This window comes from Schistocerca gregaria, chromosome 2 (genome assembly GCF_023897955.1).
Source record: "Schistocerca gregaria isolate iqSchGreg1 chromosome 2, iqSchGreg1.2, whole genome shotgun sequence".
Lineage (NCBI taxonomy): Eukaryota > Metazoa > Arthropoda > Insecta > Orthoptera > Acrididae > Schistocerca > Schistocerca gregaria.
Window position 1 is genome coordinate 727,558,972 of NC_064921.1, and position 19,199 is coordinate 727,578,170.

Sequence of the window (19,199 nt, forward strand, 5' to 3'; positions counted from 1 at the left end):
TGTTCAAGTCACCTCATTATGTTTGAGCTCAGGATGTGATCTAAGATGCTACAGCAAGTAGATGTTTTTTGTTTGATGTATCTATGATAGATCATAGTTAGAAGAGGAGCTAACTCAGCCACAAATTAGATTAGATTAGATTAGTACTTGTTCCATAGACTATGAATATGACACTTTGTAATTATGTGGAACGTGTCAGGTTAATAAAAGGTGTCTATACAAGATGTTACATTAGAAAAAATATTACATGAGACTAAATTGTATTATTATTTTTGGGGGGTGGGGGGAGTTGGGAAATTACCCACTTACTATATCCAAAAATTCATGTATTGACTAGGAGTTGCCATTAAGAAATTCTTTTAATTTCCTTTTAAATGCTATATGGATGTCTTTCAGACTTTTGATGCTATTAGTTAAGTACAGAATCTGACAAGGATTCCATCAGCCGTGGAGATTTATTCAATTTTAATGATTTCAGCTGTTTCTTAATGCCACAGACACTAATACTTAATTGCCTTGCCTTTTCACTGGACTGAGGAATACATTGGGGCAATTCTCCTGTGTTTTCCTTTGTAAAGGAACATTTGAAAACAGAGTTAAGAATTTCAGCTTTTGCTTTGCTACCCTCAGTTTCAGCCCCTGTCTCATTTGCTAGGGACTGTACACTTACTTTGGTGCCACTAACAGTCTTTAATGTAACCAAGATTTCTTTGGGTTTTGTGAAAGATTCTTTGACTCTATTCTGCTACGGTAGTCACTGAAGGCTTCTCACATTGCTTTCTTGACAGACAAATGTGTTTCATTCAGCATCTCTCTACCTGTAGTACTACACCTATTATGCAGTAGTCTCTGTTTCTTTAAACTTGAACCGTGGTTCCTCTATGTACTCCTGCTCTGTGCTGAATGTTTCAAGTTCCTTGTTGAGACACAGCACTACTGATTTTTATCTAGTTATATGTATATATCTTTCTGCTTATTTTAGTTGTCCTTTGTTCTTTGGCAACCATTACTGCCACTATTGCATCATGGCCACTGATAAGTTTTTTGATGCTAACATCCTCGAAGAGATCACATCTATTTGTTGCCATTAGATACAGTATATTTCCATCTTGAGAGGGATTCCAATCTACATGTTCTACGTAGTTTTTAGAGAAAGCATTTAGTAATGTTTCACATGATGTCTTACCAAGCTCACCACGAGCAAAACTGTAATTTTCACAATTGACTGTTGAATGATTGAAGTCTCCACCGATGATTACAGTATGATTGTGGACCTTATACAAAAGTAAACTGAAATTTTCTGTAAAGCTTTCAGTTACATCAGGAGATGCATCTGGTGGATGACAGAAGGATCCAATTACCATTTTGTGGCCCCCCTTCCCCCCTACACCATCCCCATTTCCCATTAGCCTATCCCTCTGATACACACTGAAAGTTTCCCCAAAAATCTCACTGCTATCAATTTCAGGTTCATGGTGTGTGCATCACTGCTTTTCTTGAGTCATTCATATTCTTGCACATAGTCAGCTACCTGAGTAGCAGCATCAAAAGTGTAGTGCATACCATCCCATTTAGGAACACCCTACAAGTCTCAACCCTATCGTACAAGTCCAGGAAGTTGCAGCCAATCTTGTCACGGAACCTTCAAAGTCTCCCGTTCAGTCCTTCCATTCAACTCAGAACCAAGGGTCCATGATGAGTTTTGGGCACAATGATGCAAATTATGACCTTTATTGAAACTCCATGTGCAAGGCTGGTCTTTTCAACCTTCTCTGTCAGTTTCTGGAATGATCCAAGTATGACCTTGGAGTTCACATGACAGGCATCATTTGCTCCAATGTGCATCACACTCTACAGTTGGTTGCACCCTGTTCCTTCAACAGCTGCTGGAATAGCCTCTTTCACATGCTGAATGAGGTGCCCAGGCATAGACACTGAGTGCACCTGGTGTCCTTTCCTGTCCTTTGTTGCCATTTCCCTAGTGGGTCGATCATTCACTGTGCATTTGAGCTCCCAATGATGAATAGAACCCTACCCTTTTGCATTTGCCTTCTCTTGACACCAGACAAAACGGGTTTGCCCAAAACAGGTGAAGTGAGTCCCACTGCTTCAGATTCATTTTCAGTGAAAGACAGGACTTCAAACTTGTTGGTTGGGTGATTGGTATAATACCTTGAGCCCTTCCTGGGCCACATCAACCCTGTACAAGCTGCCTAGCTCTACCACTGAAATGCCACGCAGAGGCAAGTGTATGAGTACTGACTGATCCCTTACTTTCTTCAAAGGTGGCAGGATCCACAGGAGAGGAGAGTACTAGTACCACAGGTACATAATCTACGAGAGCTCTTTCAACACAATGATTCACAGCAGCTGCCAATCACTTGATAACAGTCTGAGGGATTCCCAGCTGCCAACTCATTCCATGTCTGAGAAAAACATCACAGTGGGGCTGCATTTTGGCTGGTGTGATGTAGTACAGGACAGTGAAGAAATAACTTTAAACTAAACATGCTGATTATCTTTTAATCTGTTGAGATAATAAGATACAAATTCTGTATAGGAATTGAAGCAAATGCACAAAACAAGATTTATATTAAAGCAACAGAAAAATATGTGATAAAAATTTCTAGTTTCCTAAAATTTTTGAGATTAATTATAGTTGTTAGCAAACTTAAAAATAGAGTTAATTTATGATAAATGTAGATAATAGACACTCTTCTTTAAGGGAGAAATAGATGTAACACAATGTGTCAGTAAGAATATCTGCTACAGTGACTAAATCAAAAATGCTGATTTACTATAAATTAGAATATGCACAGAACTGTCAGTGAGTCACTGCCATATACCAAGCTTATGCAAAATTTCAAAGATGAAACAATGGAAAATCCAGGATAGAATGCAACAATATTATGGAAAGGAAAGTTGCCACTCGCCATATAGAGGAGATGTTGAGTCACAGATAGGCACAACAAAAAGATTGTCACAAATAAAGCTTTCAGGCCCTTAAGGCCTTTGTCAATAACAGACAACACACACACACACACACACACACACACACACACACACACACAAATGCAACCCACACATGCACACACACACACACACTCATGCAAACACAACTACACATGCATCACTGCAGTCTCAGCTAACTGTAGCCGCATTACAGTTACCCGAGACTGCAGTCGTGTATATGCGAGTTGCAGAGTTGCATCTGTGTGTGTGTGTGTGTGTGTGTGTGTTTTTTTGTGTGTGTGTGTGTGTGTGCACTTGTGTCTGGGTGTGTGTCATCTATTTTTGACAAAGGCCTTCCAGGCAAAAAGCTTTATTTGTGACAGTCTTTTTGTTGTGACTATCTGTGACAGCATCTCTGCTATATGATGAGTGGAAAGTTTCCTTATCATAATATTGTTAAATTCCAAAGATACTATTTTTTGTTATAAAACACTTTATCTGAATGCATTCCTTGCTTTATTTTCATTTTCTTTGATGGTTTGTTGTATTATTCTGTTCAGCAATCCTGTTTGTTCTGGAACCTCAGAACTTACAAAATATCTGTAGACTCTGTAAGCAGATTTTCCAGTCAAATTTCCAATTACAGTTTGACTCAAGACAGAATCAAAATGCAGCAAATAATGACCTGTCACTTTATGCCTACTAACCCAGCTCTTGTCTGGCAAAATCCAATAAGAGCCACTATCACACAAATTATGTGTACATTCACTTACAAAGGTTTCTATGGCTTCATATATTGAATCAACTGTCTGATTTGGAACGTTCAGAAGTATTTCACAAACCTGAATGAAATAAAAAGAGTTGTCAATATGATACTAAGTTGTCTAGAGAATGGAAGGAATTAACTGATTTGTACTAATAGATATAGCAGAAAGTGTATCCTGTAACTTCAATGCATATAACAACAGTTAATAGACAAAAAATGTTGGCCGAGCTGTAAATTCTTCTTATTCCATACTGGTATGTGGCACCTATGTTGTTAAACAAGAAACAAACAAAACTAATGTCTCAGGTAAGATTTAGTGCCTGGAATTTCTTTTGGGAACAAAACCTTAACATCATTATTGTTTGATTAACATTAAATTAACATTAACATTAGTTTAATTAACTTAATTTCAGTTGACTGAATAAGAAATTACCAGTAGGAGAGCCAGTAATCACCACCCAGAACGACCACAGGTGTCAATATAAATGCAACAGCCACAAATAACTGTAGACAGTAGTTGCCACCAGAAGAGAAATATGATAAGTACACAGAATTTCTAACCCCACCTGAAGTTCTCAGTTCCGCTTCTTGTTGTGGTGCTGATACTTCTTCAACTGACACCATTCGCTGCAAATAGGATGCATTTATATGGAAGCTTTAACTTTTATTGAAATAGGTCCTGTAAATGCTGGACTTATTGTCTATAGGAAATTACTGCAGAGGATAGAAAATGTGAAATGTAAGGCATAATGAAACAAATAAATACAACATTGTTTAGTCTGAAACTGAATACACAGGGGAAAATAAAATTTGAAAATCTATTATCAGAGAGGAACAGTTTACAAACAATAGCAGCTCATCAATTAAAGCAAACATTTGGATAAAATGTACACTGTACAAATTTTATAGTTTTATATTACAAAGTTTCCTTTTTCCTCTTTTGCCCATTTCCCTAACTTTCTGTACACAGTGTGCTGCTCAAGGTGACATCACAAAGTAGAGTCTATGACTGAATTGGTGTAACTGGAAGAGGAATATGAATATATTCTTTTGTATGCAAGATGAAACATAAATAGAATAATAGTGTAACTTAATTCTAGGTGGAATTAGGTTTTTGATATCCTTAAATATACCTCAATACAACATAAATTTCGAAAATTATTTTGTCAAAAACCCAAGGTTAAAGAAATGTACTGTACTACATTAGCACTATATTACTTCTATATGTGGAACTCTGTGGCCAAGCAGGCAACTGTCAGATTGGAAACACAAAGGTCAGGATTCAATCCTCTGTTAATCCTAGCTTTTTTCTGCCAATAATAACTTGTTTCACCTCTGGAAATGATTATGCTTGTGGAATGCCATGTTACATTGTGGTTTAAAGTCCATGCCAAATTGCAGCAGGCCCTCTAAAAACTGACTAAGCGAGTCAGACTTCAGAGAAAGGCAACGGCATACCACATCCAAGAGGACTATGACTAGTAAAGCACGGTGCTGTTCTAACCAACCTCCAGGTTGCGCACAAATTCACTTCTTTAGCAAAGTAGGCAAATTGCTTTTAGGAAGTATCAAACTATGGGCTGGCAGAACACCACCAGTAACACATGGTATGCTATATGGTATAACACTTTATTAACATGGGCTACCTCTAACATGTATGTGCAATAGCACCATGTACCACGCATCCCCATTCACTGTTTGTCAAAGACCTTCCTGTTTTCCTCATCAGAGAGGTACCCATAGTGGTTGAGGTCAGTATCCCCCACAGAGCCACAGTTCCCCCCTCCCACACACACACATACACACACACTCCAGGAGTACGAAGTACTATGGTGGATGATGACAGGGAATGTTGAGATGCACAGGTACATGTGACTGGTCACATCAAAGCTGGCACAAATGCACGGCGCAGCTGGACTGATTCTCGACAAGATGCTACTAATAGCAACATGCATATGTGCACATGACCAGCCACATTAAATGTGGGTGTCACCTGAATGCCACATGGCTGGTACTGAGCCAGGCAGCATGCAAGGGGAGGGGTGGGGATGTACAAAGGGGATTGTTTTGTCACTCATGGTATCATGTGAGGAATCTGTTGCAGAATGGGGTGGAGAAGGCTCATGCCAGTCATCCTGGACCCTGGACTATCAGCAAAGCCTGGTCAGCAGTCTCAGACAGGGTGTGGTCATCATGTAGTATCCATGCTGGTTTCAGGTGGATAATGGAATCAATCATCAGCATACCACACAGTAGGATGTATGAGGTTTCTGGCACTCTGCTGATGATTTTGTGCAGGCCCAAGTGGAGAGGCTGCAATGTGACCAATACAGAGTGGCCCCACGACATGACGTAATTGCACTGGGGCAGATCCCTGTGTGGAAAGACCTTCAGTGTTGAATGACCTTCAGTGTTGTGGGTGGAATGTGAGCTGTGTGAATAGGCTGGTGTATGCAAGGAGCCAGTGATGGGAAGCCCACCCAAATGGGATCTGTAGAAGGAAACACAAAGTCTGCTGAAAGAGCAAGTCATCTTTGTACGCTGTACACATACCAAGTAGAACTCACAGAAGGGCTTCAGACCAGGACCTGCTGTGGCACAAAAGAGCCACCTTCATGGTCCTGTGCCACCTCCCTATGAGCACATTACTTTGGGGTGACAGGTGGTGGTGCGCATATGCAATATTCCACAGAATGGTACAGGGCATTAAAGAGGACAGACACAAGCTGGTGGCCCTGATCAGCCGTAACGAATTCTGGTGTTCTGAATCATGTGACCAATAGGTTAATGAAAGCACAAGCAACAGTCTTGGCTGTAATGTTGTGTAGAGGTATTGCTTTGAACCATTATGTGGTTCTGTTAATCTCTGAAAGGAGGTAGTGACAGCCATACGATTCTGATAGGGGGCCAACAGTCTCAAGATGTATATGCTTAAAGCATGCTTTTGGGATCATAAAGCAACCAAATTGAGGCTGAGCATGACGACTTATCTTGCTCCATTGGCATGAGCCCAGCAATGGCAATCTCATTTCACGTTCAGCCACATGAGTCTGTCACTGATGAGAAGTACTGTCATCTTAATACCAGGAGACTCAAGTTATGTAGAAGCTTGAATATACACATTACTAGAGGCACCAACAGCCACAGTTAGTCTTCCAACACACCACATAATAATGGTTCATTAGATTAGGAGAATGAACAACATTTGTTATGGAGGCCAATGCCTGGATTGCTGCGCAGCTTTCTGATGCTCAAGTCGTTCATCTGTTACCTCACAACATATGTGAAGTCATATTGTACTGATATAGCACTGAACTATGAAAGACAATGTGCAATAATGTTGTCTTGTGCCATGTACATGTCTGATGTCTGTGGTATATTGTGAAATGAAGTCCTGATCCTAGAATTTCCACAGGCTTGCATCCAAAGATGGGCTTCTTATGGTATCTACTACTGGCATGTGATCTTCATATACGGTAACTTGTGGACCCATGATGTCTTCACAGAAGTATCAAACGATGGAATAGACTCATAAAAGCTCCCAGTCACAGGCGTACCACTTTTCCTGGGAGGGTGGCAGTTTCTTGGAGAAAAACGGGAGTGTCTGAGGTTCACCATTAACTTCCTGTTGCAGAACTGCCCTGGTAGTGGAACTACTCTTGTCAGTTCCAAGAGTCAATTGGGCATCGGGGTTGGGGTGTGCCAATGTGACACCATGTGTTAAGCACTGCTTGACCTGTCAAAATGTATCTGCCATCTCTGAAGTTGACTGAATTTTCTTGTTGCCTGTTTGTCGATGCACACCAGATTGTTTGTGAGAGGTGTCTGCAGCTCAGCCTCATACATAATGTGGTGATTATAGAAATTTAGAATCCCTAGGAAGTGGCACAGATCATGATACTTTCCATGGAGGGGATGACTGCTCACTATGGATATGTGCTCTGTGGTAAGCTTGATGCCAAAAGTGTTGAGCTTGTAACTTAGAAATATGACCTCCGGTTGACAAAACTGTGATTTAGGTTCATTAATAACCACACTACCATCTTGGAGAACAGCTAGAACTAGTTCTAGTTGTGATATTTAGAGAAAAAGAGAAGTCATTCACATATGTATAACCAAAGGGAAATCTGAAATGAAGTCAATTGATAAAATGCTCTCACGTCTGAGTGGCATTCTTGAGACTGAAAGGCATGTAGAGATATTTGAACATTCCAAATGACATGGCGATTGCTGTTTTCTGTATATCTTCTGAATGTATCAGGATTTGTAGGTATGTGCATTTGCAGTCCAAACACTTAACACGGTCACACTGACAAGAGCATGTGTGAAGTTCTGGATATTAGGTATGGGATAACTGCCATGTACAGTCCTATAGTTCAGTACCTGATAGTCACCATGGAGTATGACTGAAGTTTAATGAGGAAAGACCATGGCTGTCAGAAGGATATACAACTCCTGCTTGCAACAGTTTACTTATTCCCAACTTAGTTTCTGTAAGTCTACAGGGCTCATGTGCTGAAGCTCATGGCAAACTGATGGACCATTAGTGATCATGATATGATGCACTGACCCATTATGAACTGCACATGCTAGCACACGGATACAGGAGGTGGCAGAGTTGATGACACAGTTTAGTAACACTGTGGGCAGTATTGTGGTGACCTTAGGGAGATTGTTGATGTGTGGTGGCAGAAGCTGGCTTGGATGGTGGGGAGCACTCTGTGTGTGAACCAAGGCTGGTCAGGAGAGGGATGGAGGCAGGGATAGAAGCCAAGGCACATCACAAGCCATCCCAAGTTGTTGACACTCTGCCATGTGGAGGCATTCTCAGGCCAGTTGCACATCTGTAGTTACATCATCAATGTGGCACTTAAGTTCCCACTTTCTGGTGTGAAGCCACTGGGATTAAATGTGAAAGTCAGCATAGCATTACTGTTTATTCAGAATATTATCCATTAGGGTGACTCACACATGAAGCACACCACAGTATATGTTATTGAAATGATGCCACTTGAGTGGACATGGGACAGATGTAAGCAGTCAAGGTGAAGAGGGCCTGAATACTAGTGCCAGTGAAATGTTGAATGAGAGCAGGATGGACATCTGGTGAGAGCAGGTGAATGCATAAGAAGTCCAAGCTGACAACTGTCTCAGTGATGTCCAAGTGCAATGCAGGATCCATGAAAGGTGCACAGTGTGGTCAGTGGCACCATGGACCATGATTTCTGAGCCATTTACTGAATGGAGCTGTAAAATTCTTGTTGAATTGAACATCAATGTGCTTATCCATGGCAGAGAGGTTTTTTCTGATCCTATGCCTATCTAGAAGTACTGGTGCATCAAGAGGTCAAGCACAAAGAGAGATACATGCATGGATGTCGTCATAGTGATGTGCAGGCTGGCAGTGTGTGAAAGCCATAGGCTCCTTGTTTCATCTGCGAGGGCTGGCACACTTGCATTGGACTGATTAGATAATTCCTGGGCTCATGACAGTTATGGCTGGTGCTGCCAAATTGGCCGTGAGACTAGGAAATATCAGTCAAGGGGTTGGAAAATATTTCGAGTAGATTTCCCCACCATGTTATAGTTCTGGGTGGAGATTTTAATTTGCCGGATATAGACTGGGAGACTCAAACGTTCATAATGGGTGGCAGGGACAAAGAATCCAGTGAAATTTTTTTAAGTGCTTTATCTGAAAACTACCTTGAGCAGTTAAACAGAAAACCGACTCGTGGCGATAACATATTAGACCTTCTGGTGACAAACAGACCCGAACTATTTGAATCAGTTAATCCAGAACAGGGAATCAGCGATCATAAAGCGGTTACTGCACCGATGATTTCAGCCGTAAATAGAAATATTAAAAAAGGTAGGAAGATTTTTCTGTTTAGCAAAAGTGACAAAAAGCAGATTACAGAGTACCTGACGGCTCAACACAAAAGTTTTGTCTCAAGTGCAGATAGTGTTGAGGATCAGTGGACAAAGTTCAAAACCATGGTACAATATGCGTTAGATGAGTATGTGCCAAGCAAGATCGTAAGAGATGGGAAAGAGCCACCGTGGTACAACAACCGAGTTAGAAAACTGCTGCGGAAGCAAAGGGAACTTCACAGCAAACATAAACATAGCCAAAGCCTTGCAGACAAACAAAAATTACGCGAAGCGAAATGCAGTGTGAGGAGGGCTATGCGAGAGGCTTTCAATGAATTCGAAAGTAAAGTTCTATGTACTGACTTGGCAGAAAATCCTAAGAAATTTTGGTCCTGTGTCAAAGCGGTAGGTGGATCAAAACAAAATGTCCAGACACTCTGTGACCAAAATGGTACTGAAACAGAGGATGAGAGACTAAAGGCCGAATTACTAAATGTCTTCTTCCAAAGCTGTTTCACAGAGGAAGACTGCACTGTGCTTCCTTCTCTAGATTGTCGCACAGTTGACAAAATGGTAGATATCGAAGTAGACGACAGAGGGATAGAGAAACAATTAAAATCGCCCAAAAGAGGAAAGGCCGCTGGTCATGATGGGATACCAGTTCGATTTTACACAGAGTACGCGAAGGAACTTGCCCACCTTCCTGCAGCGGTGTACCGTAGGTCTCTAGAAGAGTGAAGCATTCCAAAGGATTGGAAAAGGGGCACAGGTCATCCCCGTTTTAAAGAAGGGACGTCGAACAGGTGTGCAGAACTATAGACCTATATCTAAAACGTCGATCAGTTGTAGAATTTTGGAACACGTATTGTGTTCGAGTATAATGTCTTTTCTGGAGACTAGAAATCTACTCTGTAGGAATCAGCATGGGTTTCGAAAAAGACGGTCGTGTGAAACCCAGCTCGCACTATTCGTCCACGAGACTCAGAGGGCCTTAGACACGGGTTCACAGGTAGATGCCGTGTTTCTTGACTTCCGCAAGGCGTTTGACACAGTTCCCCACAGTCGTTTAATGAACAAAGTAAGAGCATACGGACTATCAGATAAATTGTGTGATTGGATTGAGGAGTTCCTAGATAACAGAACGCAGCATGTCATTCTCAATGGAGAGAAGTCTTCCGAAGTAAGAGTGATTTCAGGTGTGCCGCAGGGGGGTGTCATAGGACCGTTGCTGTTCACAATATACATAAATGACCTGGTGGATGACATCGGCAGTTCACTGAGGCTTTTTGCAGATGATGCTGTGGTGTATCGAGAGGTTGCAACAATGGAAAATTGTACTGAAATGCAGGAGGATCTGCAGCGATTTGACGCATGGTGCACGGAATGGCAATTGAATCTCAATGTAGACAAGTGTAATGTGATGCGAATACATAGAAAGATAGGTCCCTTATCATTTAGCTACAAAATAGCAGGTCAGCAACTGGGAGCAGTTAATTCCATAAATTATCTGGGAGTACTCATTAGGAGTGATTTAAAATGGAATGATCATATAAAGTTGATCGTCGGTAAAGCAGATGCCAGACTGAGATTCATTGGAAGAATCCTAAGGAAATGCAATCCGACAACAAAGGAAGTAGGTTACAGTACGCTTGTTTGCCCAATGCTTGAATACTGCTCAGCAGTGTGGGATCCGCACCAGGTAGGGTTGATAGAAGAGATAGAGAAGATCCAATGGAGAGCAGCGCGCTTCGTTACAGGATCATTTAGTAATTGCGAAAGCGTTATGGAGGTGATAGATAAACTCCAGTGGAAGACTCTGCAGGAGAGACGCTCAGTAGCTCGGTACGGGCTTTTGTTAAAGTTTCGAGAACATACCTTCACCGAAGAGTCAAGCAGTATATTGCTCCCTCCTACGTATATCTCGCGAAGAGACCATGAGAATAAAATCAGAGAGATTAGAGCCCACACAGAAGCATACCGACAATCCTTCTTTCCACGTACAATACGAGACTGGAATAGAAGGGAAAACCGATAGAGGTACTCAGGGTACCCTCCGCCACACACCGTCAGGTGGCTTGCAGAGTATGGATGTAGATGTAGATGTAGTGCATTGTTGCCAAGTGGTGGATGCTGGGTGTCCACGCCGTGACAGGTTGCCAACAACTCTTTGTGAGTGGCCATGGCAGTTTGCCAGGCTTGGGTGTATTTCTAGTGTGACTAGGCTGTTATTTATCCTGATCATAGATTTATCCAAATCACTGAAGACCTGTGATCTGCCAGCAAGTATCAATCTCAAATGAGGTCTTACTCACTGGCAATCATTGTGAGTTGTAGGCCAGTCAGTAACTTCATTAGCCAAGGGGTCCACAATAAGGGTATATTATGTCATGTCTGACATAAGAGACACATGAATGGTTGCATGGAGTTGGCACCAAAATTGCCTCCCTGGAGTTGTTGCTCATGGCAAGTTGCTGTTCTGGAGTGCATGAAAGTCTCTATAATAGGATGGCTTTTACTGCTTCATATTTGTTCTTATGTGTTGGGGTCAGAATAATGCCACTAACGAATTTAGCCTGCACTGCTAGGTGGCAGAATAGGTGCCAGTAATTGCCGGCATTATCAGAAATTCCAAAAGTCTCAAAAAAACATTTCATGGTTGTGAACCATAATGGTCACTGAGTGACACTGAATGGCAGTGGTTTTAAATGTGTGCCTGACTGCTGCAATGAGAATGGCAAGTGAGCATTCACACTGGTTGATGCGTTATGCAATATCAGCACCGGATCTGCGTAGTGCACAACTGGTGATGGTCGAATGGGTAGCGGTTGCTTGACTCCCAACGTGTGGCACAGAGGACGCACAAGAAGTGAACACATATTTGTATATCATATTTACTCGAATCTAAGCTGCACTCGAATCTAAGCTGCACCTGAAAAATGAGACTCGAAATAATGGGGAAAAAAATTCCCAAATCTAGGCCGCACCTGAAATTTGAGGTTCGAAATTCAAGGGGAGGGAAAAGTTTTAGGCCCCACCTCCAAATCGAAACAAAGTTGGTCCATTGTAATATGAGACACAATTTAGGTCGAATGAAAGACGATACAGCTACATTAGTTTGGTTCGAGTCGTAAGCTTAGCAGTTAAAAAGTTTACCAGGTAGCCATTGCTATGCGTCAGGCGCTCCATCCGAATTTATACGGGTACCCTCCCTTTTTCACATGCTTCGTCTGATTTGAATCGACTGCTTATTTTGCTTTAATCTAATAAGTGCCGTTTTCTTTGTTATAGGTGTTTACGTCACTCTTAAGCTGAAAATGCATTACTGTACTGTGTCATGCATGTTTGTTTCTGCGGTTCTAGGCGCTCAGTCCAGAAACGCGCGACTGCTATGGTCACAGGTTCGAATCCTGCCTCGGGCATGGATGTGTGTGATGTCCTTAGGTTAGTTAGGTTTAAAGTTTTAGGGGACTCATGACCATAGATGTTACGTCCCATAGTGCTCAGAGCCATTTGAACCATTTGTTTGTTTCTGATAGTGCATGTTTACGGCCTGTCGCCACTCGCGGCTTGCTTTTGTGCGCGCTTCTGCCGCTTACAATTAAAAAAAAGAGAGGAATCATCTCATTAGCAAAACGATGGCAAGAGACTGCTATTTGTTGTTACACTGCTGCTTTCTTTGATAATGATCAACAAGAACCAAATAATAGACTGAATATGATAGAACATGTTCTGAACGAAAGTTAGGCGAAAACTTTTTCTCTCTTTGAAAATCTGTGCGGCCACTTCTTTAGTACATCAAATTCTGCACAGAGATTAGTTATCTTAGATTTAAAAATCTAGTCAGTTGCTGTGCTTCATTTCTGACTGTATCACTATTAGGCATAAGAATAATATGAATATAAACATGACATGATACGTATATTCTTCCGCTCACTCTAGTTTCATAGTTCATTAGGCAGACAGGATTTAAATGAGATAGCAGCAAACACGAAAGAATACATGGCAAAATGTTTCTATTAGCATTCTTCTTATGGTGAAGAGAATACTGCATGTGATTCACATTTCATCAGGTTCCTATTGATGCTTTTGGCTCTCCCATGAAGCTGTAGGTTCTGTAGTATAGAAAAAAGATTCGTACAACAGGAGGAAAAGATGTGTGCCCTTCAGGCTGAACTAGATTCAGTAAAAACTGAATTAGCTAAGTTAAAGGGGGAAAAAGACTGCGCGAAATGGGAATTGGTAACAATAAAATCACGAAAAGGGACCAGCCATGTAGATGTTGTCGAAGTTCCAGTTATGAATAAATTCTCCTTGTTACCTGAAGTAGGAAGGGAGGAGCCAAAAACAGGAGTAGTTGAAAGTAGGGTGCAGCAGACTACTAAAATTGGTAACAGCATTAGGTCGGGAAAATCTAGTAATAGGAAAAGAAAAGTCTTGCTGCTAGGTAGCAGTCATGGGAGGGGTGTAGGCCAACTAGTGCAGGAGAAATTAGGAGCAGATTACCAGGTTACGAGTTTGTTTAAGCCAAGTGCTAGGCTTAGCCAGGTGATAGAAGACATAGGACTACTCTGTAGGGACTTTGACAAGAATGATGAGGTGATAGTAATAGGTGGGGCAGGAAACAGCCTGGCTAAGGATAGGAATTATGATATTAAGAGTGACCTGGATAAAATAGGAGCTGAAACAGGATGTACGAATGTGGGTTTTGTTGAGGTATTGCAGCATTACGATCAGCCCTCGCTTAACCCTTCTGTGTGGCGAGTTAACAGAGAGTTGAGCGAGCAGCTGCTGGACTGTGCAAAAACACACATTTATACAGTGCCTGTTGGTAGCATTGGGAGATGGGGATACACTAGACATGGCCTGCACCTAAATAGTCTAGGGAAGGATAGATTAGCTGATTTAATTGTAGGTCGTCTAAAGGGGGCCACTAGCACTCAAGGCAAAACCCCTGTGACCCGAAAGGGCATAGGGGCACCTTTTTTAGGTTGAACAAGATGTCCAGACAGGCAGCTCTTAAAGGTAAAAAAATAAATGGTTCAAATAAAGGTAGAGGAAACAGTTGTGTTAATATACACTCCTGGAAATGGAAAAAAGAACACATTGACACCGGTGTGTCAGACCCACCATACTTGCTCCGGACACTGCGAGAGGGCTGTACAAGCAATGATCACACGCACGGCACAGCGGACACACCAGGAACCGCGGTGTTGGCCGTCGAATGGCGCTAGCTGCGCAGCATTTGTGCACCGCCGTCGTCAGTGTCAGCCAGTTTGCCGTGGCATACGGAGCTCCATCGCAGTCTTTAACACTGGTAGCATGCCGCGACAGCGTGGACGTGAACCGTATGTGCAGTTGACGGACTTCGAGCGAGGGCGTATAGTGGGCATGCGGGAGGCCGAGGCATGCGGAGGCCGAATTGCTCAACACGTGGGGCGTGAGGTCTCCACAGTACATCGATGTTGTTGCCAGTGGTCGGCGGAAGGTGCACGTGCCCGTCGACCTGGGACCGGACCGCAGCGACGCATGGATGCACGCCAAGACCGTAGGATCCTACGCAGTGCTGTAGGGGACCGCACCGCCACTTCCCAGCAAATTAGGGACACTGTTGCTCCTGGGGTATCGGCGAGGACCATTCGCAACCGTCTCCATGAAGCTGGGCTACGGTCCCACACACCGTTAGGCCGTCTTCCGCTCACGCCCCAACATCGTGCAGCCTGCCTCCAGTGGTGTCGCGACAGGCGTGAATGGAGGGACGAATGGAGACGTGTCGTCTTCAGCGATGAGAGTCGCTTCTGCCTTGGTGCCAATGATGGTCGTATGCGTGTTTGGCGCCGTGCAGGTGAGCGCCACAATCAGGACTGCATACGACCGAGGCACACAGGGCCAACACCCGGCACATGGTGTGGGGAGCGATCTCCTACACTGGCCGTACACCTCTGGTGATCGTCGTGGGGACACTGAATAGTGCACGGTACATCCAAACCGTCATCAAACCCATCGTTCTACCATTCCTAGACCAGCAAGGGAACTTGCTGTTCCAACAGGACAATGCACGTCCGCATGTATCCCGTGCCACCCAACGTGCTCTAGAAGGTTAAGTCAACTACCCTGGCCAGGAAGATCTCCGGATCTGTCCCCGATTGAGCATGTTTGGGACTGGATGAAGCGTCGTCTCACGCGGTCTGCACGTCCAGCACGAACGCTGGTCCAACTGAGGCGCCAGGTGGAAATGGCATGGCAAGCCATTCCACAGGACTACATCCAGCATCTCTACGATCGTCTCCATGGGAGAATAGCAGCCTGCATTGCTGCGAAAGGTGTATATACACTGTACTAGTGCCGACATTGTGCATGCTCTGTTGCCTGTGTCTATGTGCCTGTGGTTCTGTCAGTGTGATCATGTGATGTATCTGACTCAGGAATGTGTCAATAAAGTTTCCCCTTCCTGGGACAATGAATTCACGGTGTTCTTAATTCAATTTCCAGGAGTGTATTTCACCAAAATATCAGGGGATTAAGGAACAAAATAGACGAACTAATAATTTGTTTTGAGAATATTAACAATACAACAGAAGTTGATGTACTGTGCCTGTCTGAACATCATATAACTACACAAATAGAAAATGTAAATATTAATGGGTATAAACTAGCAACTTATTTTTGTAGAGACAATATGGAGAAAGGAGGAGCTGCCATTTATGTTAAGGGGGAACATGGTTTTAAAAACATAGAAACCGTAAAATTCTGTGTAGAACAGCATGCGCTTGTGAGCTTGTATTGGACAGTAGTAAATTCATAATTGTGACTGTGTATAGGTCCCCACTTGGAAATTTTCAAATGTTTCTTAAAAACCTAGATCTCTTGCTGCGTTATCTGTCAGAAAAAGGAAAACACATTATCTTTTGTGGAGATTTTAACGTAGATTTTCTTAAACACTCAAGAAGAACGACCTTAAACTATTACTTTGCTCTTACAATCTGACATCAGTCATTGATTTTCCTACTCGTATTGTACAAGACAGTAGCACCCTGATAGATAACATTTTCATAGACCAAGATAAATTAAAAGAAGTAAGCACCTATCCTATTAAGAACGGGCTTTCTGATCACGATGCACAGCTACTTTCAATTCATGACTTTGCTCCATACAGTAATGTGAAAAAAACAAACAAAATAATACGCCCAATTAACCATATAACAATTCAACAATTTAAGGAAAGCTTGAAACGGGTAGACTGGGAGGATGTTTATCGGGAACCTGATGCAAATGTTAAATTTAACTTATTCCATGATAAACTTGTGGGTATATTTGAAAGCAGTTTTCCTAAGAAATTAGTGAATCATAATTCAACTAAACTTGATAAAAAACTATGGCTGACTAAAGGGATTAAAATTTCTTGTAGCCGGAAATGGGAACTATACCAAGACACTAGAATAAGTCGAGATGAAGAAAAGCTCAACCATTATAAGAAATATTGTAATATACTAAGGAAAGTTATAAAAAAATCTAGAAGTATGTGTATCAAGTCTAAGATTAGCACCTCTGATGACAAAGTTAAAACAATATGGAATATCGTTAAAAGGGAAACAGGGCAACCAAGGTCACAGGACAACAGTATTACTGTTAAGCACAATGAAAAGCTTATAAATGAAAAATCACAGGTTGAAAATATTTTTAATAATCATTTTATAAATGTAGTGGAAAATATAGGCACTAGCTGCTCACCAGATAGGGCAGAACTCTATATGAAAGAGGCATTCCCGGTGCAAACAAATGAAATTGAAATCCTACCCACCTCACCGTCTGAAATTAAGAAAATAATAAATTCACTTAAGAATAAAAACTCACATGGAACTGATGGTATCTCCAATAGAATACTAAAATCTTGTCCACACCTGATAAGTCGAGTTCTTAGCCACATATGTAATAGCTCATTGAATCAGGGAATATTTCCTGACAGATTGAAATATGCCATAGTTAAACCCTTGTATAAAAAAGGTGACAAGACAGACGTCAACAATTATCATCCTATTTCACTTCTGACATCCTTCTCAAAAGTGTTTGAAAAAGTAATGTACTCAAGAGTAACTTTAGACATCAGTGGGAATAACGTTTTAACAAAATGTCAGTTCGGTTTTCAGAAAGGTGTTTCAACAGATAGTGCTATACATGCTTTCACTGATCAAATTTTAAATGCTCTGGATAGTAGAACATCACCAATTGGGATTTTCTGTGATCTCTCTAAGGCTTTTGATTGTGTGGATCATGAAATCCTCTTAAATAAGCTGAAGTACTATGGAATGAATGGTTCAGTACACAGATGGTTCACTTCATATTTAACTGGTAGAATGCAAAAGGTTGAAACAGTAAACCCACATAGTACACAAAGGGCATCAGATTATTCAGACTGGGGATGTATCAAGAATGGGGTACCACAGGGTTCTGTCTTGGGGCCTTTATTGTTTTTAATATATGTTAATGACTTGCTTAATTATATTCATGAAGCTGCAAACTTGGTTCTCTTTGCAGATGACACAAGTATTGTAATCAAGCCTAAAAAGCAAGAATCAGCTGAGGAAAATGCAAATAATACTTTTCAAAGAGTTATTAGGTGGTTTTCCACAAATGGACTTTCATTGAACTTTGAAAAAAACACTGTACATACAGTTCAGTACAGGGAAAGGCATAACACCGGAAATAAATATAGAGTGTGGGGGAAAATCTTTAGCTAAAGCAGATTGTTCAAAATTTCTGGGTGTCTGTATTGATCAGAATTTAAACTGGAAGACACACATTGACAATCTACTGAAACGATTGAGCTCAGCTACCTATGCTATTAGTGTCATTGCAAATTTTGGAGACAAGCATATCAGTAAGTTAGCTTACCATGCATATTTTCATTCGTTGCTTTCTTACGGAATCATCTTTTGGGGCAATTCATCACTAAGAAAGAACGTATTTATTGCACAAAAACGTGTTATCAGAATAATGTCTGGGGCTCATTCAAGATCATCTTGTAGACAATTATTTAAAGAATTAGGGATATTGCCAGTAGCTTCACAATATATATACAGCCTAATGAAATTTGTTGTTAGTAACCCAGATCACTTCAGAATTAATAGCACAGTCCACAGCTTCAATACTAGGAGACAGGGTGACTTTCACTACCGTTCATTGAATTTGACATTGGCACAAAAGGGGGTGAATTATACTGCCACAAAGATTTTTGGTCACTTGCCAAACAATATCAAAAGTCTGACAGACAACCAATCGGTATTCAAAAGTAAGTTAAGGGAATTCCTGAATGACAACTCCTTCTACTCCATAGATGAATTTTTAGACATAGGCTAAAGAAATACAGTAAGTATTAACAATTGTACCGTATATAAGACTAACAAAGATTATTTGGGATAAATGAATCTTTTTGTACTTTGACACGTTCCACATCATTACGAAAGAATCGTGTTCATGATCCATGGCACAAGTAATATAACTAACTAAATAACTAACTAACTAACTAACTATTAGCAACCATCTCTTCTCACAGGTACGAAAAAATTCAGAACGTAGAGTTGGCCATATTGACAAACATCCCTAACAGTTTTGC

The 19,199-nt window shown here is 41.5% G+C and overlaps 1 protein-coding gene across 2 annotated transcripts in view; it reads right to left on the reverse strand.

Moving 5' to 3' along the window:
- The window catches only part of LOC126334857 (probable multidrug resistance-associated protein lethal(2)03659), a 420,094-nt gene that overhangs the window by 165,281 nt on the left and 235,614 nt on the right, over positions 1-19,199 (reverse strand). For both annotated transcript variants that reach the window (XM_049997527.1, XM_049997528.1), the window contains exon 14: positions 4,152-4,345. In XM_049997527.1, coding sequence (XP_049853484.1) covers positions 4,152-4,345 — 194 coding nt within the window. The remainder of the gene's footprint in view (positions 1-4,151; positions 4,346-19,199) is intronic.